This window comes from Dipteris shenzhenensis, chromosome 7 (genome assembly GCF_047967505.1).
Source record: "Dipteris shenzhenensis isolate YYH24624 ecotype China chromosome 7, Dip_SZ_1.0, whole genome shotgun sequence".
NCBI lineage: Eukaryota > Viridiplantae > Streptophyta > Polypodiopsida > Gleicheniales > Dipteridaceae > Dipteris > Dipteris shenzhenensis.
Window position 1 is genome coordinate 54,957,769 of NC_141602.1, and position 26,928 is coordinate 54,984,696.

The following is a 26,928-nucleotide window of genomic DNA, read 5'->3' on the forward strand; positions in this document are numbered from 1 at the left end:
GAGCATGGATAAGAGGTTATGGGCCAAAGATGCGTACCAGTACAAGCTAGTTGCAGAGTTCCTCATGGTTGGCTTGGATCTCAATAGTTGTGGAAGTAAACGCTCCTAGCACAATTGCTAGAGAGTGCGGTATTGTGCTAGGGAGTGCGGTTACTTTGGGCTTCGCTACTCACGAGAGTAACAGCTTGGTGACCTTGTCGTGGGGATCATCTTGAGGAGACGGGCACGACATGTGAGATCTGCACATAGGAAGGCGACTCATGTTGGGTTCAGCACAAATGTGAGGCGGATGCGAGCTAGCTCGGGACTCGGCTAAGGGCCAGGGGATTGGCACCTTACACTTGGTATTAGAGCTTAGTTCAAGGCGTCGGGCCGCATTGGATGTGGGAGGCTTCAGACACCAAGCTAAGACCTTGGGAAAGCCATGGGAAAGGCGCCATGGCGAGAATCGGGGTGGAGGACGCATTTTCAAGACAGGCTGCAACCGGTGCACAGATGCGGGAAATCTTGTCTTCAAGGATCAAGTCGCAAGATGGGTGCTTGGATCAAGGAGACAAATCGAGGTGAGCAGCAGTCAACCGGCTTGAGCCATTGCCATATATGGATGGGAGTTTCCAAGGTTCAATGTGATGGGTGCATTGAACTCGAGGGGGTGTTTCAAACGTATGATTGGCTAAGCAATGTCCAAGTCCATGGATCGAACATCACGTTTCCAAAGCAATGTGATGGGCGCATTGTTCGAGGGGACGTTTTGGGTGAACACCTGGCTGGCAAGGGCGAAAGTCACAAAGGGAGATCAAGCACAACGGATGACATCAACATGCAACGGATGCCGTCAGCATGTGAGCACATGAAGGCACAAGCAGGGCACAAGAGAGGTGCAAGCGGGACGCGAGCGGAGCACGAGTGGAGAGCACCCAGAGGCGCAAGTAGGCACACGAGCGATGCCACTCCAAGGGAAAAGAGGGTAACAGGATCAGTCGGCAATGGTACATGACGCGGAAGGACCAAGGTCAGAGGGGCTACTGCAAGCTGGAGCGAAGACAGAGGGTCGGTAGCTAAGTAAGCAGTGCACGAACACGAGGGTTGTGAGGAGCTTTTCCAAAGGTGTCGAATTAAGCCTCAGCAGGCAAAGGCGTGGTGAGGTACGAATGAGATGGCGATAAGAACACAAGGGACGTGTATCAAGATCTGCACTCAATGGTAATGTAGGGGGCATCTCCAACAGGTTGATCCAACGAAGCCGAACCAAGGGGTAAGTCAGGAATAGTAATGATGGGTATGAGCAATGCGGAGTTGCATGACAAGAATCTTCATGGAGAAAGGCTACAGAGTGGAGTAATACAGATTAACAACGGTTGGACCCGATGGGAAGCCGCCACTCTTCGACGGGAGAACCGTGACAAGGACAACGCGGAGTTGTGAACGGACAAGCAACAGGAGGATCCGGCGAGCAAGCCCCCACTTGGGAACCACAAGGTTGATTGAGAAACGGACTCAATTAATCTCAGCATACATGTTCGGGACGCATGGTGGAAATTTGCCTTCAAAATGAGCTACAAAACCACCATTTGTAGATGAACATGTAAATGGATGTATATGATAGATTAGAATAGAGTAGCGGGTGAGTATAGTCGGTAAACCAAGTGCGGTAGTTGATAATGATAGCCCGCACCCTTGTATACATTATACCAAGTGTAAGGTGCTAGTCCCCTTAACCTTAGCCGAGTCCCGAGCTGAAGCCTCACATCTGGGCTGAACCCAACATGAGCCAACCTCCTACGAGCGGATCTCACATGTCACACTTGTCTCCTCAAGACAATCCCTAAGAAAAGGTCGCCAAGCACCCACTCTCGCGAGTCACGAAGCCCGAAGCAGCTGCAGTCTCTAAGCAGTTGTGCGAGGAGCGTCTACGTTCGTAGTCCGACTTCCACAACTATCACGATCCAAGCCAACCATGAGGAACACCACAACTAGCTCGTACTCGTACGCATCTTTGGCCCATAACCTCCATGCTCTCCACGAGTCTTCAACGTCTAATGCACTTGAAGCCAGCCTCTCCGTGAGTCTGTGCTCCCGAGACCCCTTTGGCTTTCTTCCCAAAACTGCTATAACCAACAGCCTTTCAGCCCGAGCTGGTGTTTTAGGATAGAAGGGCCACATGGCTCACTAATTGTGGCCAAACAGTCACCCCTCATTGCTGACAAGGGTGTCCATGTAGGCTGTGGGCTGCCCCAAAATAACATAAAGAACTCTGATCTGCTGCCCATGCGTCAGCCATCCTGCTGCCCAATGGCAGCCTCATCCCTTCCCCTACTAGTTCATCTACCACATTCCTATGTACGTGTCAAGCCCCTAAGCTCTCCCCATTTGGGGGCCCACAGATGGGGCATTAACCCTATATCTCCAACACTCTACATCACTTGTTCTTTCTTAAGTTGATTCGTCTATGAGAGGGAATTGTTCACATACTATCTTTTGGTACCCTGGGTTACCAGTAACACATTCACAAGGGTCCAACCCACTTGGAAATCACTACTTGTGTGAGGTCATTAGAAACGATAGTGCTGGATAGAGATATTGTAGTTTGAAAAGTGTTTTGTGAGTTTTTTTCATGGTATACTTTGTTGTCGAGAGACAAGCAACGCCTTTTTTGGGGGGGACTTCTTGAACAACATAGGTGTTGGGGCACAGGCCTCCCCTCACCCTTGGGCTGGCAAAATTTATGTGACATGTAAAGGCCTAAAAGCCCATGGATGATATATTTGAGGGAGATAGTCTTTCAATCCCCTAAATCAATTTATGGGAAGATAGAGTCTCGGGTAGGGTGGCTGGGCAGCTGGGGAATGAAGTCTCTGCATAGGTTTTGGACACGTGACTAGATTCACATCAACATTGGTATAACAGCAATGATGTAGGCACATGGCTTGGAAGAACATGGCTGTAGGCACATATGGGACCACTGTAGATTTTTGGCAGCTGGTGGCACATATGGGACCACTATAGATTTTTGGCAGTTCTCAAAACCAACACCTGTCGTCGCAGAGGGCAACAAGAGCAGCAGTAGCCCTTGTGGGAGGCAATGACTTGTGGTGGCAGCCTATACAAACATGATGGTGGCGGCGGCACCTATTGTTCCAGCACATGAAGCACAAAGCATGGAGTCAGTTGGAAAGTGCAAAGTCTGGAAATCCTACAAAAGAAGGGCAGACTCCACCTAAGTCTTTTGATGGGGCTGTAGTTAGCTTTGTGGATTATATTAATCTCCTCTAGTGCATTTCCATTATTGCCTGGCTTTTCACAAAAAGTTCAGATATGTGTAAGGATATTACACACATGCCCCACCCCCCAAAACACACACACACACACACACATGCACGTGCAGAGGCTATGCACAGTCTTTCCTCATTGTCAAAGAGAAAGAAAGAAAGAAAGAAAATTTATTAGAGTCTTCGGAAGACCGATGGGCCTATGAGACTGAAATAAAACCTGATACAAATCACAGTAAGGGTGGAGCTACTAAACGAGCATCATCACCCGTGCTTAGTCCTAAGCCTAATCATACATAATCAAATACATCTGGGTGTGACAATGAAAAGAAAAAAGACTGGAGCAGAGCGGAATCCTCCGTATGTCATGTTGCCCTGGTTGGTGCATAGCCGGTGATGGGATGCTAGCGTCCCTCAAGGGATGCCGTACGTCTCGGTCTCCTGAAGGAGGCTCGACGCAAGACCAGAGCCACTGTGACTCCCGTGGGATGTGTCCCAGGTCTAAACAGTGACGGGAGGTCCCTTAGAGTGATCTGTGTCCCCTCGACGCCTTGTGTGTCGTGCTGCGATCGTCGGGTCGGGGTCTCTGTCACGTCTGCGGCTAGAGACCAGACAATCAATGTCACTCGATGGGAAGAACTCTGTGATCCTGCTCTGAGAGGTGTATGATGGTGTGGCCAAGCCTTGTCGCCTGAGTAAGTACTCTCTGTGTCGGACCCCCTCATGAATGAAGGCCGTGAGGCATCTCTGATCTGGGTAGGTGAGGAATCTGGAAAGCAGCCCGGAGCCGAAGAGACAGTGGTAGCGACCTCGGATCTCATAGTACACTCGGCAACTGAATATAAAATCCTCCTCCGACTCAACCTCCTGACAGTCGCACAATGTGCATATACAATGCTCCCTAGGGATCCCCTCTGCTCTGCCGCTCTCCATGCAGAGGCGGTGTGATGATACCCGAAACTGTCCGATGGAGATCCGTAGTGAGTCAGGCATATGAAGCTCAGTGTACCCCGGTGGTGTGATGAATCCCTCCTCCGAAATACAAAGACAGTGATCTCTGTAGAAACTCAGCTTCACTGGAAGCTCCCTCGGCTCCAACCAGGTCCTAAAGGTGTGTAGCTACAAGAGATCCTCTCGAATGACCTGGTTGGTGTGTGGCCCGATGGAGATGGTGGATGGGAGTACCGGAGGGGCATCCAAACTGTACTGAAAAGGAGGTATCCTATCGATGTGAAACCCTAGTCTCACAAACCATCTGTGAGTCCGTGCATACCAGTATCGCTCGTCTCCCTCTACTGTCAACCTCATGGAGGAATCGAGAGCCAACCATGGCAACCTTTGTCTCCCTGATGTGCATTCCCCATATGATCTAACCCGGTGTAGATATGTGATGGTCTGAAAGGCTGCATCTAGCTAGAGTGAAGAAGCACCGAACTCGGCTTGAATGATATGATGTGGTACAGATGGTTTCCCCCGGATCATCCGTGAGAGCATAAGGATCTGCAGGCGCTCCACCCATATCCACTCTATCTCTGACATGTAAGGTCCCCAACAAGGGGCTGCCATACATACCGGTTGGTCGGACCAAGGAGTCGAAGAGAAGAGCCTTGGTCCGAGGGTCCTGGAAGTGGGAGTGGAAGCACTGTCTCTCTAGCCGAGCCAGTGAGGCATATCCCCTACTCATTCTGGCCCGCATCGCTGGTCTCATCATGAAGATCGGCGGGCCGGAGAAGATGACCCCGAAGTAAGTGTATGAGGATACGATCTCAACCGGTGACCCACTGAAAGCCTGCAGTGCATCCAGGTGTCGCTGGAGCCCCTCGAGTGTGGACGACAAGAGTGCCACGTCATCTGCATAAAGAAGAATCTTGATTGATGATCCCTGCAAGTGAGCAACCGGTCCCTCCGGAAACCCCCATGAAAGTCTCAAGCTCATCGATGTAGAGGCCAAACAAGGTTGGTGATAAGGAACAGCCCTGTTTGACCCCTATGGTACTCAAGATCTCATTTGTCTAACCTGCGCCTGTCCGAACTCGGGCTAAGACTCTCTCATAGAGTGCCATGACTGCCCAGATGATCTCCTGATCAAATCCTAGTGCCTGTAGGCGTGTGATGAGTCGAGCTCGAGGTACTATGTCAAAGGCTTTGCGGAAATCCACAAAGCAGCAATATACCTTCTCCTTCCATGATCTGGCCTCCTCTATGACACTCCTGAGTGTGAGTATGTGATCCATAGTCCCATGGTCTCGCCCGAAACCGACCTGACCCTCTACTCTGAGCCCTCTCATCTCTACGGATAGGCTGACCGACGCATCCAATACTGCAAATCACATGTCCAATCATGATAGTCCTGTAGTTACTCAGGTCCATGGGATCCCCTGCCTTGTGGATGGGGGTGATGGTGTTGAGTGTCCAAGTGTAGGGGAAGCCAAGGCAAACAGCATCATTAAATAGCTTTGCTAGGATCGGGGCTAACATGTCGATCCCATATGCGATAAATTCAGTGCATAGCCCCTCGTGGTTCTTGTATGAGATCTGGAGTAGGCTAGTGTGGGACATCATAAAGATGGCGTGCATACGTGTGTCAAACTCTCGTGTCGGTGAGGGGTGATTGGAGACCTACGCTCAGGGAATCTCCCCCAAAATTCCTTAGAGTTGTTGTTGTACAAGATGTTTAGCAGCTCCTCATTTCGACGAAGAAATGCCTACTTCTTCCAACGTACGAGACATCGGTACTTGCGTACCGTGTCTAATGTGTTCGGGAGGTGACACCTGGTTTCAAGTCAGAGTTGTCGGCGATAAGCCTTGCACTCTGCATCGTACCAGTTGTTGCAGGGTACAGAACCAAGAGGTGGTGGTCTAGTGGACCGTGTGGTGTGGGAAAAGACTTGGAGGACACCCTTGTGGAGTGTGCAACTAATCAGGGCAGCACGGTCCTCTATGAGTGGTATGTGAATCGATGTAGGTTAGGAGTCTATTTAGGCGTCCAGAGTAGGCAGGGGAGAGGCTGTGATCAAAGTGTATGTCGTGGAGGTGTCGTGCTTCATATGTGGTGTGTGTGGTGTGGCTAAAAGAATAGGTATGTGTGATCAGCTCCTAGAGGGAGTGGTGCTACAGTGAAGTCAGTGATACATGAGGTGAAGGTAGGGGATCCCATGATGTAATCTACTACACTAGTGCCCCCCCCATGTGGGAAGCAAGTAAAACCACCTGAGGAGGGCCATTGGTCAAGCCCGTTGTAGATGATAAGATCATGCATCTTGCCCAGATCAAGGAGCGCGTGTCCATATGGTGTAACAGGCCCATGTCGATGTCACGAAATTTGATCAAATTTCCAGTGCCACTGACAATGTTTACTAGCTATATCAATCCCTGAAATCTTGTGGGACATTTTACAGCAGCTTGAAAATAATGTGAAAAATATTATTGGGGAGTATGACAACCATTCTAGAGTGCGTTACAGTCACACGATTGCATTCTTCAACTTGTAAATAATATTTTCAATGTTGCATTCAGAGGATAGAAAGACAAACCATTTTCACACATTTGCCTGTCACAAAAGCAGTCATGATAGAAACTAATTACAATGTAGAATTCTTAACTGACCCAAATTTTCTTGTTGTGAAGATGGTCCTTTTTCCAAAGATAGGAGGCTCCTGCAAGACACCATCATAAATCTCTTACCAAGGCATTCCAGGAACACTGCAGAATTTCAATTAAAGGAGGCCATAGTTGCACCTCCCTTCAGGTGTTCTCTTACATTCAAACATTTTAACAAAAAGGACAATTTCAACTACAAGCTTAGGAAGACACATCTAATTGTTAACAAACATAAAGATTTAAAAGACAAATACACACAGTTTCTGAGAGATCTCAGAATTACACAGCAAGCAAGTATTCAAGCTTAGTCTACCCCGTAATTAGGATTGAAAGCCAGAGCTTATAAATTGAAATAGAGGACTCATCATAGTTTTTCCATACGCGTATGGTATAGATACCAAACGTTTGCAAAGGTCTGAAAAAAGCCGTATGAACTGGAATTTCATACGTGACCAGAGCAAATTTTATTTTATTTTATTTCCTTTTTGTTTTGTTTTTTTTTTTTAATAAATGATGATGATGATGAGGGAGAGGAAGAGGAAGAAGTTAACCATTGAGACTCTAGAGCTAGCACACTGAAGCGAGAGTCTTGACTTTGTAGCCGCATTCCTCTTTTTCCTAGGCTTTTAGAGTTTTCACTTTGATGCTTGAAAGTTGAAAGTTGGAACTTGGAAGCATTTTCTAGACTTGTCTTTTAAAGTTTTGAATGACTCTTAATCCTGGATCATTGATGTATTTGCTGACTCATGAATCATGAAGTGACAATGTGAATCTAGATTGTATGACTAATTATGGTTTGAGATATATTTTTGGAATGCTTAAGTAGTTGAAACTTGAAACTTGAAACTGGAACTTGTTAATAAAATTATGTTTTGAAAGTATGAAAAAATTAAGGACCGTGTATGGTTCATCCAGAGGCATTTTTAGATACTTATTCCATACTTCCATATCCATATGTGTATCGTATGGAAACATATGGAAAAACTATGAGGGGTTTTTTCCTTAGAGAAGTGCCTTCTATTAAAACATACAAAAGAGGTCAGCTCTGCCATGAAGCACCAAAAGAAAAAGCTAGCTGTCCTGCAGCCTTCTTCTTGGGATCACAGCTCACTGCCTAGGGTACCCTAGACTTTGCAAAAACGCTCCCACCTCTTGGTGGCCTTCTAGAATCCTCTATGCCCTTCTCCCAAATGGCATGCAAGGATGGATGATATTCAGCCAAATATTGATGAGCGTAACGGCAGGACAAACCTGCTGTCCCCCCATCACTAGGCTGCACATGCAACACAAATGTTCCAGGCAGTCATACTACCCACCATCTCCCAAGCGATATACTCAAGAACAGGACTATGGGAGTTATCATGAGGAAGGAATCGAATCCTAGATCTCTTGGCTCATGATGCTCTCCACGTCCACCTAGTCACTCGCATGGAGATCATCTCTATGGAAAAGCATGCATCCCCTATAGCAGCTAGGCTAGCATACCTCAAGTGAGTACCCACCAAATCCGTTGCATCTAGGCAACAATCATGAGGGAGCAATGCCGGATCCTCTAAGCCGTGGGGCAGCTCCAAAGGCAATGGGTGACCATCTCCTAGTCCCCAGCCACATAATAGTGGCATTTACCATCCGTCCTCATCAATTCCAATCAAAGACCGAAGCCTAAATAAGCCACCAACCACAAAAAGAATATAAGCGTCCTTAGCCGGAGGTGGTCCACAATCAATCTCAAAATCTACTGAACACGCAGCCCTTGCTCTCGCAAGACACTCCATGGGGAAGCAGCTAGCTGCATACGTATGCCAATGTAGGTGGTCTAGCTGCCCCAACATCCTCTCTGACTACCCAACCCGCCATAACAACTCTATTGAATCACATTGCGGCTCTCTTAGATCGTGTGGAGCTGTGTGGAGATCTCCCTCAATGCCTCTATCGCCTTCCGTTGATTGCAGTACGATTTCCCTCTTCATTTCTCCCATTGATGTTCTTTTGTCGTCCAGCCCGTGTCGCTCTTGCTTGGGTCGTCACATACTGAGGATCACTATTGGGCAGATGCGGGTTTCATCCCATCAACTGAGGATTGAGACAGGGAGAGCGACACATATACCCAGAGAGCAGTGGATCTGCATGCTATGCACACTGAGACGAAGGAGCACTCTCTGCGCCTACCCAGCCTACTACGAGATCCGGGGGGCGATACCAATGTCTCTATCAGGATGGGAGTGGCTTCGGCCCACAATCACGATTGATCCACTTCTATGACCACGTCTATATTGGGCTCTATCTGCTTGAGATACGCCAACACCGAGAGACCCTACTACGACATATCAGAGAGTAGCAAGAGGAGATCTAGACCAGAGGATAAAGAGGGTGACCAGACACAGTGGCGAATTGCAGATTTTTATGGTTTTGAGTCAGCTCTACAACACAGTGGGGTGGAGGAGGAGGAGCTAGCCGATATACGGGCAGTTTGGATTATCGAGAGAGGGGTGCAGAGGCCACCTGCGACACGGAGAACGACCAGAGCACCCTCTATTGAGGTCCGACCTATCACAGCTTTCCTCAGAGGAGACCGCACGTGAGGAGGGGTCACTTTGAACATAACTTAGCAGGTTTAGAGATCAAAAAGACCACGCCCCCCCACCACCACCACAGCATGAGATAGCCCGATAGACGCAAACCAAGACATTTTCACCGCTTATGGACAAGCCACCATAGTGCCAGGTTTCGGATTCTGAGTTCCAGCTCCAGCTCTCAGCCTAATTCAGATAGCACATGATATGTTTTGTACTTGATTTTGCTTAAGCTATTGAGATTTTTATTTCAGCATAGTACCCAGCAAGGTTCTTAGCGTGCCCTTTGCTCTTTGTGGCTTGTATGGAAGGACCGCAACCATCGGGTCTTTGGTGATCCCTCTCTTGCTAAATATCACTTCTTTCAGGCATCTCTACGGACATGATTGTCTACTTGCACAGGATCTAGATTATCTTGCCTTCTTGTCATATAACAATGTCTTCTGATGCTTGTAACTGGCTGTCCCTTTCTTTGGAACTATTTCTTGTAAAATAATGACAAACGCATTCCCCAAAAAAAAAATGTGTGCGTGTGGGTTGCTAAAAGGGTTTATGTTCCAAATTTGATTCCAAATTGCAAAAGTGGCCATGAAATACATGTGAGATAAAGACAACTCTCAAGATGATTGCCATACTGAGCTTCCAAGCTTGATGTGCTTTAACTACAGAATTTAGTCTTTCCAGAGCTGCAGATGTCAGCACAGGTCTGCTGATCTACTCGTATGTCTGTAGGACCACCATATCTAGAGACATATCTATATTACTACCATCCTAACCTGATAGGAGTGCCTACCACAAGTAGACAACATGATGAGAATCGGATCTCCCAACCATCCCATTGTTCTTTGCTCTGTTGCAATCTCAATGGAGAAAAGGAACACAGCTGCAATGAACCGAGAGCAATATTTCAAAATGAATCAGAGAAACCTAATAGTTGGTTTGATTTCAAGCCAGAAGGCCAATGTTTTTACTGTCTTGAATTTGCAATCGCTGACATTTTGAAGGTTGAGATATCATTGATTAAATAGTCTTTGCATAGATTAGGTTCCTCCACTTCTTTCTATTTCCTAATTGCAGGTCCATTTCCTGCGTGTATTGCCATCCTGATTTCTAGAAACACAGCATTCAATAACAAATATATAGGACTGCCCTACAAGGCTAATCATGGAGAGCATGAAGACTAAAACAGAGGACAAGGTGACAGCAATCTGAGAAATTGAGCTCACATATTCACCTAGCCATATTTACAAACTCTAGCTTCCCAACTTAAAAGGATCTCCTTAATCACCTCATACTCCTCAAATTCGTGGCCTTCAATTGTGACAATGCTTGGAGCAACATGTGGTGGAGGTCGCAAAAAATCTTGTGCTTCTTTCCAACTAATCTTGAACTCAACAGATTCGTCCACTTCCATCTGTAGACACTTGTTTTTTGAACTGATCTGCTGCCCTCTTCTTTTGTCAGCAGCAACTAAACACTGAACTAAAGAACCTTCTTTCGCCTTGGATCGTGCCTTCTCTGTTTTACACCATCCATAGCCTTTTTTTGAAATGTTTGATTGCTCAAATATGCCATTTGCTTGTCCGTCAACATCATCCTTTACTGATTTAGACAAAAGGCTAGTGAAACTTGTGATACTTGAGAGATTATAAATGCCCCTAGAAAGTAAGGTTGAGGCTGCAGTTGAAGTTGAATCCATTGTCAACAGTTGAGGATCCTGATAAACAATGGCATTGAAGACCTCATACATCAGTCAATACAGCTTCAAACTAATGAAACTCACAAAAACTAAGTGCATTGCAATTTCTAAATGGGTTCACACAATGCTTGCATGTCCTTCTTGTCATAACTGTGCACTTACAGGATTTGGTGCTCGGCGATACCCCATCACAAGCTTCCCTTGAGGATCCAAACGACTAAAAGTTACTGCACAAATTCACAGATACAACACCAAAAGTACCTGACTGATCCAAAATTCATAACCAAAATAATGCACTGCAATTCACTTACGAAAAATTAATATTGAATTTTGCAGGACCAATGCAGATATGCCAAAAAATTTGCTGTAATTAATAAACAGCCATCAACTAAATGTAGAATTTCCTCAAGAGTACGGAAAAGTAAACAAAAACAGGAGCCACAGTCTGTCATTTTCTTCTACAATGCAGCCCATATTACCTGCTGACAGACACAGATGTGCATTCACATCATTAGAAGAATTTCTATTATGTTGCAGCTTCTGGCCTCCATAGTAGCTAGGCATGAAGCGAAGACCAAATACATAATGATGAGAGAGTTTTATCAGTGACATAGTTTTTTATACCTATATCTCCAGCTTGCAGGTGCATTGACTGAATGCAAGGTGTGACTCCCTCAAGCACATACATCCGGCTGTTATTGTTGGGCCAGAAACGGAATTGAAACACCCAATCTTTTCCAGAAATGTCTTGAATTTGCAAAGGCAAGCCTTCTGGCTGTGAGATGGGTGGGAAATAAGCCTGTTGCAAGAAACTGTCAGTATGAGGTATCCATGGTTGGTACGAGGGGCAATTGTTCTCATGACTGACTAATTTTAACAGCAAATATTCACTGGAGACCATCAATGCTGGTGGTTTATACCTTGAAGAATATAATAACTCAAAATATAAGAATGAACTGAAGAGTAAACATACTTACTTCTGCACAAGCTTTTGGAAGAACAAGCCGACCTATTCGACCTGCATCACTTGCACTCAACATCTTCTCAAATAGTGGGGTGATAGTACAGTTTGAGCTGTATGTTGTCAAAGACTACAGATCCTGGAACCCTTGGAGGATGCAAGAATTCAGACTCAAAGCAATTTCTTTTATTTTACTTTAAAGATTAAGAGGAAAATTCCCATCCGTAGAAAATTATTTTCCAGATAAGCGCTGTTGTAGCTCAGTTTGCAGAAAAGCCAAAACACATCACCCCAAAGTTGTGGACTTTGGTTTACTGAAGATTTTGCACTGCACATGCCCAACAATAGCTTGCAAAGTATTGCAGTAGCTGCTTTAGTGAGATGGTATGTTAGAAAAGATTCTTAGATAAGGCAATAACAAAAAATAGATAAGGCAATAACAACACAGATGATGGATTATGACAAGAACTGTGTGTTACATCACTAGAGGATACTCTCCAAAGCTTATTTGTTGGAGCTCTTGATCAGTTATTCGTGGCCAGTAACGTGGCAACAATTGGTTCCTGCCCCTACCCTCTCCTGGTGGTCGTGCAACACGTATCGGCATCTGTTGAGAGGTTGCTCTGAAACTCTCAGCAAGATTTGATTGCTGATTTTGAGTTTTTTTAGAGAGTGGGTGCCTTTGCCTATGGCGCACTGAACTTAAACCAGAAACCTTTATATGACCTTCTCCATCTTCATTAAGGTCAACAGTGCTAGCAAAGCTCATAGAGCTATTCAATCCAGTAGGATCCTTACTTTCATTATCAGTATCTTTTGTAGGATATAAACCCACTGACATGGTTAGACAGGCATTACTCGATGGCTCCATTTGCATACGCAATTCACCACCCTTGCTATCTGCCATTCCACATGGATCAACTACAAGCATTTGTTTGAGCTGCCTAACTATGTTATCACCAACTGCTTTCATACTGCTGACAAAATGTGCGCCTTGCAGGCTTCCCTCCTTTGCAGCATCATAATCGCAAGCATTCTCTTCCATGGTGGCCTGTACCTTGAGGTGTTCTTCCTGAGATCCTGCTGCGTTATGTAGCTCTAGGCAGATGGGCAGACTAGATAATGCCCCTTCTGAATCCTTGCAGTCAACTTTGATGTTTTCCATCACAACAGCTTTGTCTGAGTCAGACACAGAGATCATCAAACAGTCTGTAGCCTCCAGGACGTTGTTGGAAACCAGAAGACAGTCTGGAATTGTTTATGGTGTCCATCGTAACAGAAAATAGCAAGCTGTGGATGGTCTACTCCATGAACTTATCACAGCCACAAGCTTCTTATCAGAGGCTGGAATTCTGCAATAAAAGAAATAAATATCACATCCATGTTTCCATCAATCTTCTTCCCCCCCTCCAAAAAAGGAACGTACAAGACTAAATGACAGCTAGAATCAGGTTCTCTAACAATCAGACATCTGAAGCACTAACTTTTCATAAGACGTAAATACAGAACATGTCTAATACCCAGATACCATTCATGCTATTGTACATAGCATTCCTATTTCATAAAATCAAGGTACCTTTTTAGAATCGACTGTTCCATGCCTGTGTCATAAGACAGGAACACTAATGTTTCTTTCGATCTTACAGAAATGATACATTCTTTTTCAGAAGACTGCAACTAACCAATTGCCTTGTAAGGCATATTACACCATGGGGAGGCTTGTAGATTCAGATTAACCCCTGCTGTAGAAAAGCAACATGCAAGGACGTCAGGAAGCAACACCTTCAAAAAGACAAGAAAGCAGAGGAGTAGGATAATAAATAATTGGGAATATTACAAACAAAGGAAAAATCTCAAACCCACAGATAGGAAGGGGAGCAATGTTCAACCACAATACACGTACAAGGGTAACTCCACTCTAAAACATGCGGAAAACACTCAATTAAAATCAACAGGAGAACAGATTCTCAATCCTAGGAATTAAAAATACAAACAAAGGCAATGAGGTGCTCATCCTGTCCACACACCATACAAAAGGTAGGCCCAAGCCACCAAAATGCTCAGCCAAACGGGAGCAACACCATGGAGAGATGAGAACAACTATTTGGATAGCAAACACAATTTAGTTCAGATGGCAGGAGAGTCAATAATTTTAGCACGGATGGTAGGAGAGCCAATGAAGCTTCCATCCCTATCAAGCAAATATAACTCCAAAGAGGGTGAGATGATGAAAGTCAACCAACGTTGTACAATGAATTGAGGATCACCTAAAATAAAAGAAGAGTAGGGTGATTCGCAATAGGGATTTAAGAGGAAACCCTAAAAAAGAGCTTAAGATCCCCAGTTTGAGATACTGTTAGCTTTCCCCTGCTCCTCTCCTCCTGTTAGCCCCTTCCCTTCCATCCCCTGCCCAACCCCGTCCCCACCTTCACCCCCCTCCCCCCATGCCTGACCATACGCCTTCCCCCACTCCCCCCCACCACCACCGGCGCCCATTTCCCCCTCCCCCTGGTGGGACTATTGTGATCATCTTCCCACCTGTGAGCCCCCAAATGAGGAGGACATGGGTTAGGTGTACCAACAGCATGCTTTGGGTTTGAGGCAAGCCATGTGGGAAGGTCTAAAGACTGCCACATGGGCGGATCAGAGAGTGCAGGCAGTCTGCCATATAGGCAACAAGCATAGGTGCTGCAGCAGCTCCTGCAGAGGGTAACAGACGAGTACAGAATTGGTACGCCTACAGGACTGGAAGCATGGGGCCATTCAGAGGCCTGTACCTAGTCGGCAGCAACAGAGACAAGTGGCTAGAGCTGGCACGTGGCTGCAGGACATGCAGCAGATGATTAGAGCAGAAGATGGGTCGATGGGGGACTGCCAAGTGCTCACACAGGACAGTAGGACAGGTCTAGAATGCATAGGACAGGTCGGCAAACTGCAAGGGATGGTCGGGGTCTTTGCAGAAAGAGTGCAGGGCACCTGCCACATGATAATCCTAGAGGCTGGGAGCTGCTTGCTGGTCGGCAATCACAGACTAGGTCATCTCAGTCTGTTTTCTAGTCAAGTTGGGTCAACCAGGCTAAGGGGCATATAGCATGTAAAACAGCCCCATTGGGACTGGGAGCTGCTTGCTGGTCAGCATTCACAGACTAGGTCCACATTCTGTGGTCTGGTTGGGTAACCCTATATTGGGTCAGCCAGGCCCTGTAAAACAGCCCCATTGGGGACCTTGCTCATTCAGTCAGGAGCCTCACTATTGGCTGCAGTTCTAGCAGCAGGGAGGCCAGGGATCAGGGTACTATGTACCTCAGATACTGATTGCAGACAGGAACAGCAAGGAGCTTTAGGATCAGCACATATAGAGTGCCTCACCATTGGCTGCATTGCAGCGCAGCAAGGTGATCTAAAAGATTGGCATGTGAGCAGTCCACTGAAGCTCCCTTGGAGCATGCGGACTGTTAGATGTTTTGAAGGTGCCATGAGGAGTTAGAAGACGCTTCTGAGGTGCCAAGGGTCCACATTTAGGCATATACCCTATCTGCTAGATGGTGACACACTGCGCAATTGTCCATCTTTGGAGCAATCTACAATGCTTTACTGTTCTACTCTTATCTCTATCTACATCTGTGTGCACAAAATAAAGGAGCGAGATTGGAATTTAGCACCCTGTGTTTCCTGCTACATTTTCTTTACATTTCTTCCGCTCTACGGGAGTGTTAGCCAAAGCAAGCAACCTCTGTCTCTGTTTTCTAAGATGGTATCAAAGCCCTCAGGAAGATTCACAAGTGCATAGAGCTTGAAGCTGAAAGGAATGCCAAAGTCAGAAAGTGATCCAACCACCTTCCCTATTCGCATGGGTGGGGGGGGGGGGGGCGGGGGAAGGTTAGTTGAACCCGTCCCCTCTACAAACCCATTAGTTGGAATCCAAATCCAACCACCATCCCTATATCTGCACTTCAAGACACCATAATTAGACATGAATATATTAGGATCCATCGGTGGCATACTGCCAAACCTAACCTGCCTTAGAGACATCCAACTGAAGGAATCAACTTTTGGCTAACAAGCAAAGGTTAAGACATGATAGCAAGGCATCCTTTTAGAACTATGGATTCCTTATCTTCACCCTCTGGCCATTTTGAGACGCATTCTCCTACATCTTTGTAATAGGTGTATCACCTTGAATATCTATCTTTGAACCAAACCCAAATTCCCTAGCTTTTGGCAAGTCCACAAGAAATGGATAACCAATTTGTGGCTTAAAGGTGACACTATCATCCCAATCCACAAAGTAGGAGACCCTATGGATATAGGGAATAACCCGGCCTTTATAGGAGGCCACCTAAAGTACACATCAGCGTTGGGATACACATCAGTGGGTAAGTATGACGGCGCTGGGTCAGGCAGGCTTTGAAGGAGATCACTCATCATATCTTCACCCTCAGAAGAGGCCACACACCGGCAGAAACAGAACGTATCTGGAAGGCCTTTGATTTGGTTCCACGCGTTTGCCTCTTTTCATGACACTGGGCATGAGGATATAATGTTATCTGACAGTCAAGATTTATATAAAAGAGATAGGCAAACTCCGTACTACACAAGGGATATCAAAAGAGGTGAGTAGCACCATTGGTGTGAAGCAGGAATGTCCTTTATTTCCCACCCTCCTCAACTCTATATGAATGAGCTACCATCTTTTAATAAACACTGTAGGAGGATAAGGCTCAGCATTGGCAGAGACTCTCATTCCCATTCTACTCTATCCGATATTGTGGTGTTGATCATAGATACAACATGAGTTATGACCCTAGCAAGCCTAGGATATAATATTTGTTGTAGGCCTAACGTGTTAAGTAATTGTGTTCATGGGTAGAGGGATCGTGGGGTAAATTTTTAAAAGAAAGATTAACTTTTAATAAATTAAATTAATATTGTTGATTCCTCCTTTATTTACCTAATTTAGGTTAATGCAATTATTATTTAATTTATGGTTAAATATAAAAGTAAAAGACAAATAGCTGTTTTTAGCTTTGTACTGCTTTTTCATAGTAATGTTTAGCTTTCCTTGCTTTCTCTCGTGTAAAACAGATGTTTGCTTGTTTCTGGTTTAGTGTTAGGCCACATTGCATGTACCAACGAGGGTGAATTCCAAGCCTCGGACATTCTGGTCAATCTGTGTACCATCAGTCAGGGGATAAGTAAATTACATATGGGAACCAATCTTCATGTACTAGATAGGGGCTCTGGGCGAGACAGCGCTGCCATTACCGCAAGAGGAGCTCTAGCATTTGTGAGACTTCAAAGGGAAAGCAGGAGACAAGCTAAGTACCCATTACTGATGTTAACTTGGCACACAAACAAGCAAGCTTGTGTTGAGCATTTTTCTATGGCCCATGATCTGACACGGTGGTGCATTCCCTCATGCTCGCCACTCGCTTTAAGCATAGAGAGGCTGAGGCAGCAAGTGCCAAGAGTATGAACAAGGACATGGCATCTCCAAAGAGACAACATATAGTCCCCCATATTCCACCCGAGTATTTTGTTTCAATATGAGATCCATTTCAAATTTTTCCTTCCATTAGGGAACGATTCAATGATATTCCACCAATGTCCCATTTTTCACTCAAAGGCAGCCTTGATCGAATATGCTCACAACAATTTAAGATTCCTAATACCCTATCTTTGGAATTTTTCTTACCATTGGGGCATAGACTACGTAGGTATGGTCCTGCATGGGACTCTTGTCTCGCCCCTTTCCACAAGGTTTGGTACAAAGTTTGGTAAATACCCTTTGGCGTACATGGAAACCTCACCTGCAAGACTGCAGGGCTTACACTTCCTGCATGGGGTTGGACAATTCAGGGCACAGTGAACAAGGCACACTCGTCCTAACAAATCCTTCACAAAAAGAAAACACACAACCCCACCGTCTCAGATTCATTTCCTGCACATAGCAGCATATGCCAAGGGCACCATTCTCAACAACAGATAGGCACAACTAGGAACAGATTGAGCAGCTTACCCCTTTGCATAGAATCTGACAGAGGCGACAACTCCCACTGTCCAACTGTTCATGTCAAGCCACAATCCAGGGCGTAACGCTCTCCCCAATGGCAGCATTGCAACACTACAAGCATCAATGATGGGAAAAGCCCTACCCTAAGTGCAATAAAAACCTTCCTTACATGGTGGAAAGAGTCATAATACAGTGGAGAATAACTGTGTGCCTTAGACACAGTGCCAGCTGTTGTAAGGGGACAAAAAGTTGCTAGTGCATTGGAGTGTCTTATTACAAACACTTAGCGCAGCCCAAGCTAGCTACGCCAATGCACAACACCATCTCTCTTTCTCATTACTAGACAGCTCCCAAAGAAAGGAAGGTAGAATTACTCTGCAAGGTCACCAGCAGAAGACACATCCATCCCACATTTCTCAATCTACACATCCTGCATACCCGATTAAATGCAGATCGCATTACTTGGATTGCAAAAAGACAGCAATGCAATTTGTTTCTCCTTACTCTAAAGATATGCTAACAAGGTCAGGTAAATGAGCGTTTGAAATCACAGTATAAGGTTAGTTCAGATCAAGCTCTAAACGTACCAAGTCCTTGTAACAAGCTAAATGAACGTTTCATATATATGGTCAGCCCAGATCAAGCACTAAGATGTAGTTGCTCCACAGATCGTCAGGACATTTTGTAACTTCCACTGGAGCTCAGCATTAAAACCCATTGTTTACAACAGTGCATCCAAGGCAATCATGCCAAGGAGTCCTAAAATCCTGAACAACCTAACTGCAAATTCCACCAGTCTGAGTGTTGTTCACGTACATGTTCACGTACGCTGATTAAGTGAAACAAACCAAGATATGCATAACATGTACACGATTAAGTGAAATAAACCAAGATATGTGTAGGACCTTAACACATGGATCAGACTATCATGGGTTTAGGATGGAAATCTATTTGTCATCATTACTCTTATGCTAGACTAAGTGGCCGAGGATGGATTTAGGATGAGAATAGCCGTGACTTTTTCTCCCATCCTAGACCATGGACTTTAGACCCTGGGAACCAAAAGGGGATCCCCCATTTTAGGGATTGGAAAGCATGGAATGATATGATGCGTCCTTCTCCCCACCTCCTAAACACATGAAATGATGCCATGTGTCCTCTCCCGCCTAACCCATCCCTAGTTCTTTTGACTAGAGATACATTTGAATATGTATGGGACCAATTTTTCTCATCAGCGTCCTATTTCCTCTCATGTGCTAAGACCCTAGAGGGCACCCGTTTGCGGTCCTGCCATTGCCCTACCATTGTAGGATGCGGCCTTTGGTGCATGCACAATTATCATGCACGATTATACGTACATGTTTGATGGTTGGGGAAGCAAGGAACTTTTGCACAACTGCAGATTTAGGCAGACATCACAAAAGCGCACACACAGTACACTATGCCGATCACTGTATGGGGCACCATGATGGGCTCACTGCATACTACAAAAGACACGAGAAAGCGCATCCTCGTCGAATGCATGTCCAACGTCGTGGAGCTTCGATGAAATTTTGACAGCGAGACAAACGCCTGAAGTTGTCCGAGGTGGTGTTCGATGTCGCGTTCGAACAAGCAACGCTTGTATGCTGAACGAACCTGCGGAGATGGGAAATTCGACTGAAGGTAAATAAGACGAGCTAAGTTATACCGATGCCGTCTTTACATTTACATGGGCCGTGATCATAGTTACCATCATCGTTCACTTACCAACACCACCAAGTTTGCTCCCTCTCTCTCTCCCTCACTCTTACGTGCGAAGGCGTGCCAAAATATGCATGAGGGACTGAATTCAACAATTGCGAGAGGCAGGAGCACGTGTATTTGGAGGTAAACTAGCTCCAGAGAAGAGTTTAGCGAGTAAGATTGGAGTCCTTTTGGGGATATCAAAGCCCTCGTGCATTGTCAGCACACTCGGCTACTACAGAAGCTAACGAGTATGTAGTGAGGCTGCTGGCCCCTGTTCCACACTCTCTCACTCGCTGCTCGCTTCGCTTGTTGCTCTCTCTCTCACGCACACACTCGCGCGGCCCTCTCTCTTCTCGACCCCCGGAGATCGAGAATTTGCTCTTGCCAACCAACCGAGAAGAGACATCTCTCACTCTCTCTCTCTCTCTCTCTCACACACACACACACACAAAAACAACAAGCTGTACTCACACACACGCACGCACGCGACAACAAGCTTACGAGGAGTCGGAGGCAACGAAGATGCATGCATTGCGAGGTGCCATTGTTGCTTACAAGGGACTTGTGATTCTGCAACAATTATGGAATCACGCAAGCTGCGTGTGCATGCGACCCATCACCGTTGTTAGACCTGAGGATATATAAAAACCGGCTTCCCCTCCCCGCCTACCTCTCTCTCTCGCACTCGCTCTCGCCGTGCGTTTAAACCGTGTTCCCGAATGTTGAGTGCGTACAACTCACCAGGCTCGTTTGGGCTTGTTCTAGTTCAGATCGCGCCTCTGAACCAAGCTACGCAGCCGTCATGCCATACAAAACAGTCGAAGCCGATCTGCAAGACACGAGCTTCTACCACACCGCCACAGGCACGCGATCAACAACAAAATCCTCCTCTCCAGCTCCGCACGATTCTGCAGCTAGATTGCGATCTCTTCAACAGCGTTCGTGCAAGACACTGGACCGCCTCCTAAGCACGCTCATCCCCCGCATGTGACCATTCCCTGAAGCTGACGTGCCGGTCGCCCGGTCGCCATCCCCTTCTTTTTACCGGCTCCGCCCGTCCCCCTACTTTTGAATCTTCATCCATGCATGCATGCATGGCGCGTGATCATGATGATGATGATGATCTGTTCCTCTCTTGTGGGGAAAAACATTTGTGCCTAGACCTCCTCATGGCAGACGGAGAGTGCACCTCCTCCGGTCGGGAAACAAATAGCCAATTACAAACTCTGGTCAGGAAACAAATAGCCAATTACAAACTCTGTCGAGCCACAACACCCAACCACCTTCGAAGGAGACCATGGAAAATCACCCCATCTGAACAAGACGATCACAGCAACAGTAGAAGGTTTGGATGTCGCGTGTCTAAACTTAGCCTAAGAGCTTGAATCGACATCCAAGCCTGACAAATTTCCACTGAGCGGACGACGTTTGAATAACGTGGTAACTCTAGCTTATATAAGGTCACCATAGTGGGGTTGCCAGTGCATGTGGATGTTTGAATCTATAGTAGAGAGAAGATGAAGGCACAGAATTATGGCCTTCATTTGGCATATTTGTATCTCATGTTTGATAAATGACGATAGGTAGCTCACATATTTTGGTAGTTAGTAAGAATGGGTTGGACCCTAATACCACCATTTGCACTCCCCTAACTACCCTTTGGATGCGAAAGTATGTACAAAGACTTGTCCCTCATTGCAGCTTAATCTTCATCTATCTCACCCACCATCACCCACAAACATATACAAGCATCCATCACTACCTCTACTTGTTTCTTGATTTACCTACCCCCATTCCTACTCACACCACTTGCCCCTAGGATTGGATTTCTCCTCTGCATGCCAATCCCTTTCCCCCCTATGTATGCCTCATTGCTTAACACACAAAATAGGTTGAATAACTTTTATGCAAAGATTTGTTCACAACCTCACACACTCATTACGTGATTCACTCCATGTTACCATCAACTTAAAGGTTCATGTTAAAGAAAGAGCTTATTTAACTACATGAGCAATCTCATCATTCTAGTATGGCATTGGCTCTCTCTCTCTCTCTCTCTCTCTCTCTCTCTCTCTCTCTCTTTTATGATTTCTATTTGAAAGGTTAGCTTCTTGCTTCATTTTGAGACCATCTATTTAATTTCAACTATGATTTTGGAAATGTAAGGAATGTAAAGTTATATCAAACTTTCTGTCATGACATCTTTTAAAGATCCATCTTCTTGAGATGTAATGCACTATAGTGCAATCATTAAAATAGTATATATAATTGGAGTGTGGTAATAGAAGATCTATTACCATATAAGAAGACACATATAAGTCCTACGTTTATGTTGCCTCATTCAAATTATACCAAACCACTATTGAGACTTTAACAACAAAGACTATGACATCCTCATTCCTGTAATTCAGTATTCTATGTAATCGAACTTTTAGACTTTACATAGGATATGTATAACTCATTAGTGGACAAACTTACACCACAAAGTGAGAGAGAGCCTATGCAAAAGACTCGTGTGTAACGAAACAAGATCAAATATCAATATTTTGGCATGGAGTGATCTAGGCAGACATTTATGTCATATAAGACCTATTTGTGGGCCTTGGTGTTTTTAGAGGTTTAAAGGTTTCTTAAGATTTAAACTCTTATTGTTGGTGGCTTGCCATGTTCCATCACTACAAGAATTATGGTCAAATAGGGAAGCCTAAAGCCATAGGGTGGCCTTGGTGGCTACCCTTTAGACATCACCTTTCATTAGAAGGCAACTTTTTATGGCCTCCCTTCTCCATAAATGCCATCCTATTTTGGGTAGGAAGAAAGAAAGGGAAGCGAAGAATAGCCACCTTTTACTTTGGATTTTAAAATTCACCATTTTGGTAAGGTCATCCACCTTTGATATTGAACACAAGGATTTGAACTCAATACCTACTTTGATCTTTCATTGCCATACCAATACAATAGCTTCATTGTATGCAAAGTGTACCATTTCTTTGATAATATCTTGAGATCCAGTTTCTTATGAGAACGTGATAAGAGCCACCAAAACAGTATCAATAAGTCCTCGTGGCACATAAGATGCAACTAGGAGATTATGTGACCACCCCTTGCCTTCTTTTATTTTGGGTCAAAGAAGATGTGTGCTTTTATATGAATTTATGATTAGATGGAGGCTTTAATCCCTAAAAATACATACATTAAATGTGTGATTTGAGTAATTTTGTGCTAGCCCGTTCAATCCCAAAATTACATCTTCTCAAGTATGCAAACAAAATATGGTTGCAAAAGGCCCTTAAACTCATACAGAATACATAAAGAAGCTAACTCATGGCAACAACATCAAAAGCATAATCCAAAGCAGCCAATATTTGAGTTCTACCTAAAGTTTTAAGGTCAACCTATCACCGACATTTCAAGCTTTAGATAAAATGGCCATCCTTCTTACTTAGAATGAGTTTTCTTAGAGTTTGTATGTCCTAGAGTCCAAGGATAACTAAAACACATATGTTTATATTTCCTTGGAGCTAGATAATCATATTCATTATGATATATGGCCTTAAATGTAATTTTAGTGAATGCAAATGGCGAGGCAAAATTTGATCTTTTACAAATTCTTTGACATGTCTAATAAGTTCCAAACTCAACCATACTTTGTATAAGTCTTCAATAGGATATTATGGTGTAGCGTGAGTTTTTAGGGAACCTAATGTCATGTAGAATACCAAATTCAAATTGTATATTGATTGTTCCTTGTGCTGTAATTCACGCTAAATTCAAGATACAAGGGTTAAAGGATATCATAAGAACCTTAATATAGTGAAATTATACTTATAGAGTGCCTCTAATCATGAATGAGTGATACCAACAATTAAAGAAATTTATATGCAGAACACTTATATACGTGATAATTCAAACCTATTAAAGTGAGATTTCATGTTAAACCTGTTTAGGTAGTTGATATTAGGACTTTCCCTTATGATACAAGTTAAGATATGATGCTTTGTGGCTATTATGTGTAGTATATAAAGATGTTTATTTATGAAATGCGACTTATAATGCAACCTGCTAGGCTAACCACTCTTGTTAATTGATAAATTAATCTTGCAAAAATGACTTTTAAACAAATTTTTGTCACTCTTAGTTGTTTGAGATACTTATAAATAAATTGTAAAAATACTAGCTCCTTGAAATCATTTTTATTTTTAGGCATGCTAGATAAAGTTTCAAATTTGAGTACTCTTTGGGTGAAAGACTATGTTACCATACATTTTGAGCATTTTGTAATCATATGTAATAATTTTTTGTGCTCCTCATATTTTTAGATAATAGTCCTGAATTTCTATATCCCCCCCCCCCCCGGAGCAAATTCTTATCATTTCCCTCATCGCAGCCACAGTCTACCCTCCCCTCACCCCCTCCCTGCTGCTTAGTAAACTCTCTACCCGCACCTCCCTCTCCCTATTGCTTGCTCTCCTACCCTCAATGCCATTTTGCTTGATGTACCACCATCGCACGTCTACCTCCCTGCTCCGCCATGCCACTATTGCCCACAACACCACTATCCTCGGCCCATCGATGCTCACTTTACTAATCTCTATCACCACAACTCTCTAGCGGCACTCGCTACTAGCAGACAATGCCATCACTCTAACACCATTTTTGCCCTTGTCACCTCTCCTATCGTGCCCCTTCAACCACCATACTAATCCTTTTCACCCCACCCTAACTTAATGCTTGTGCCACCCTCAAAACCCTACACATTTGCTCACAGACCCTCCCTCATCGCTGCTCATAGCCACGTGTTGAACCCCTCTCAAGTGCCCCTCCACCGCCACCCTCGTGCCAATTAGACAACCCCCCCCTCCTCCCCAAAAAAAAAAAAGTGACCCTAACCCACCTAATCTAACACCGAACTAATCGTAGCTAACTCAAGGTAACCTAACTTGCAAACTAACTATAGTTAGCAACTTCACCTAATCAAATTGAACTAACCTTAGGTTGGGGAGTCTATCTAACCTAGCCTATATATTGTAAAACTAACCCTTGGTCAAGTTAAACTAATTATAGTTAGCCCAACCTAGTTAAACTAATTAAACTAATCTTGATGTTAATTAAAACCATTGTGTTTAGTCTTTTGAAGTTCAAAGGGTATGTTCACACCAATCCTTAAGACCAACAAAGACCCCTCAAAAGTCAAATTTTCACCCTAAGTTTGACTAACCATAACTTACTCATTTTTAGCCCAAACTGGACCCTATCAAAACTTAACTTTCATATATCAAAAGGCCTTACTTTACACAAATTTTCCACCACATTTGGCCTAATTTTGGACATATTTCCAAGGCCATCATTGAACTAATTATAGGCACATTTTAAAATAATAATCATCATAAAATGAATAAAACATATTAGAATTGTTTGCAATCTTCACATCGGCATTTTTGCCAAGGTCATTATTCTTTTGAGAATTTTGACATCTCAACAAAACGAGATCATGAATCTCAGACTTGATCTATGTAAGAGGTCACAATGGAACCCATATGGGATCGAGTTCTAAAGGGCTTCTTTGCACATAAAAAAGTTCCAAAAGGCTACCTTCGATACAATAGACATGCACACCAACAATACAATGGATTAGTTGAAGTCACTCCCAAAAGAACTTTGCTAGGCGACATTATCCACTTGCATACACACCTATGTTTCACCATAGGAGTAGTCCTAAAGATTCATTACCTTTTGAGCAAAAATGGCTAGAAGACACCTCAAGGCAACTGGAAGATTATATAAACTTATTCCCACAAGCTCTCATAGGAGAAATTTTTGATTGGTACCTCAAAATGGATGTGGAAATACAAAACTCATGACCCATGCTATGACAATATTTTACACCACAATGTGTAGTCAATGATGGAGCAATAATGGATCTCAATTAGAATCTATCATAAACCATACGTCAAATCTTATAGAATCATCAGAGGCACTAAATAGCATGTGAATAATTTGCTAATGTGTTCAAAAGAATCAACTAATACTGACGTGCTCTCAATGGAAAATCGACTAGCAAGCAAAAAAGGAGCTAAAAACTGTAGTGACTATATGTTAATTGACAAACCTGAACCAAATGTAACAAAAGTAGATTGCACAAAGGGGAATACAATTCAAAGAATAGCATCAAACGTCTCTTACACACATATATGGAATGATGTAGAACAAAGATGTAGCATTCAAGAGCATCTCTGTCATCTTGGGCTCTTCAAGTACAACACTCATGCATGAAATGATGTGGAAAGTTTCCTCTCTATTCAATCTCAAATATGGATGCCAACCATGGAAGAGGAGTTACATCTTGTCCATGCACTAGAGGATTCCCCAAAGACAAATACAATGTTACAACAGCTGGAAGCACACTCTTATCAAAATCCTCAAAGGCCACAATTCTTGACATGTTCAAGAAAGGAGAACAAAAAGGGATAGTCCAACCACATATTCCACCACAACTCCACAAGGATGTGTTCCAAGAGCAAGTTCAACTAATGCATAAATCCTAGAATTCTTGGCAACAACAATTGCCATAGCTTAGACAACAATGCAATAGGAGCATGGAAAAAAGAACAAACTTACTTCATGTCGTGCACATCAAAACAGTGAGATACAAGGCTTAAAGAGGAGCTCATTAAACTTACTTCATGCCTGCAGAGTTTGACTCTGCCTCCCCTTAACACTTCATGATAGGGGTTTGGTGCTCCAATTGGGCTTTGTGCGAGGACTATTTCCCTTAGCAAAGGTATTGCAAAAGTGGCCTCATGGTTCCACGGTCAAACGAGTACTCAATAGGTCAGCCATAGGTGTTCATCGTGAAAGACATATAAGCCAAGGTTCTTCGGTCACAAAAGTCCAAACCCACCCCTACTTTTTTATGGAGGACCTAATGGAATTTTGACCCAGCGATCACCCTAAGACAACTACGTCAGTTGCCTCCTCAAATCAAGCATCAGCCCATTGCATTCTTGAAATGCATGCCAAAAGATTGAGAGAAGGGGCTAATTCAAGGAGTTGGTGTGATGAGCTCACCTGAGGTCGAGAGTGTA

The 26,928-nt window shown here is 44.2% G+C and overlaps 1 protein-coding gene across 1 annotated transcript in view; it reads right to left on the reverse strand.

Annotated features, from left to right (window-relative positions):
- The window catches only part of LOC147900521 (B3 domain-containing protein Os07g0679700-like), a 65,825-nt gene extending 45,052 nt beyond the window's left edge, over positions 1-20,773 (reverse strand). The window contains exons 1-8 of the mRNA XM_087376667.1: positions 20,585-20,773; positions 13,679-13,844; positions 12,597-13,454; positions 12,119-12,215; positions 11,766-11,940; positions 11,304-11,368; positions 10,731-11,159; positions 6,876-6,925 (exon numbers count right to left, since the gene is read on the reverse strand). Of these exons, the coding sequence (XP_087232793.1) occupies positions 6,876-6,925; positions 10,731-11,159; positions 11,304-11,368; positions 11,766-11,940; positions 12,119-12,215; positions 12,597-13,303 (1,523 nt within the window). The 5' untranslated portion in view covers positions 13,304-13,454; positions 13,679-13,844; positions 20,585-20,773. The remainder of the gene's footprint in view (positions 1-6,875; positions 6,926-10,730; positions 11,160-11,303; positions 11,369-11,765; positions 11,941-12,118; positions 12,216-12,596; positions 13,455-13,678; positions 13,845-20,584) is intronic.
- Between the last annotated feature and the right edge of the window lie 6,155 nt (positions 20,774-26,928).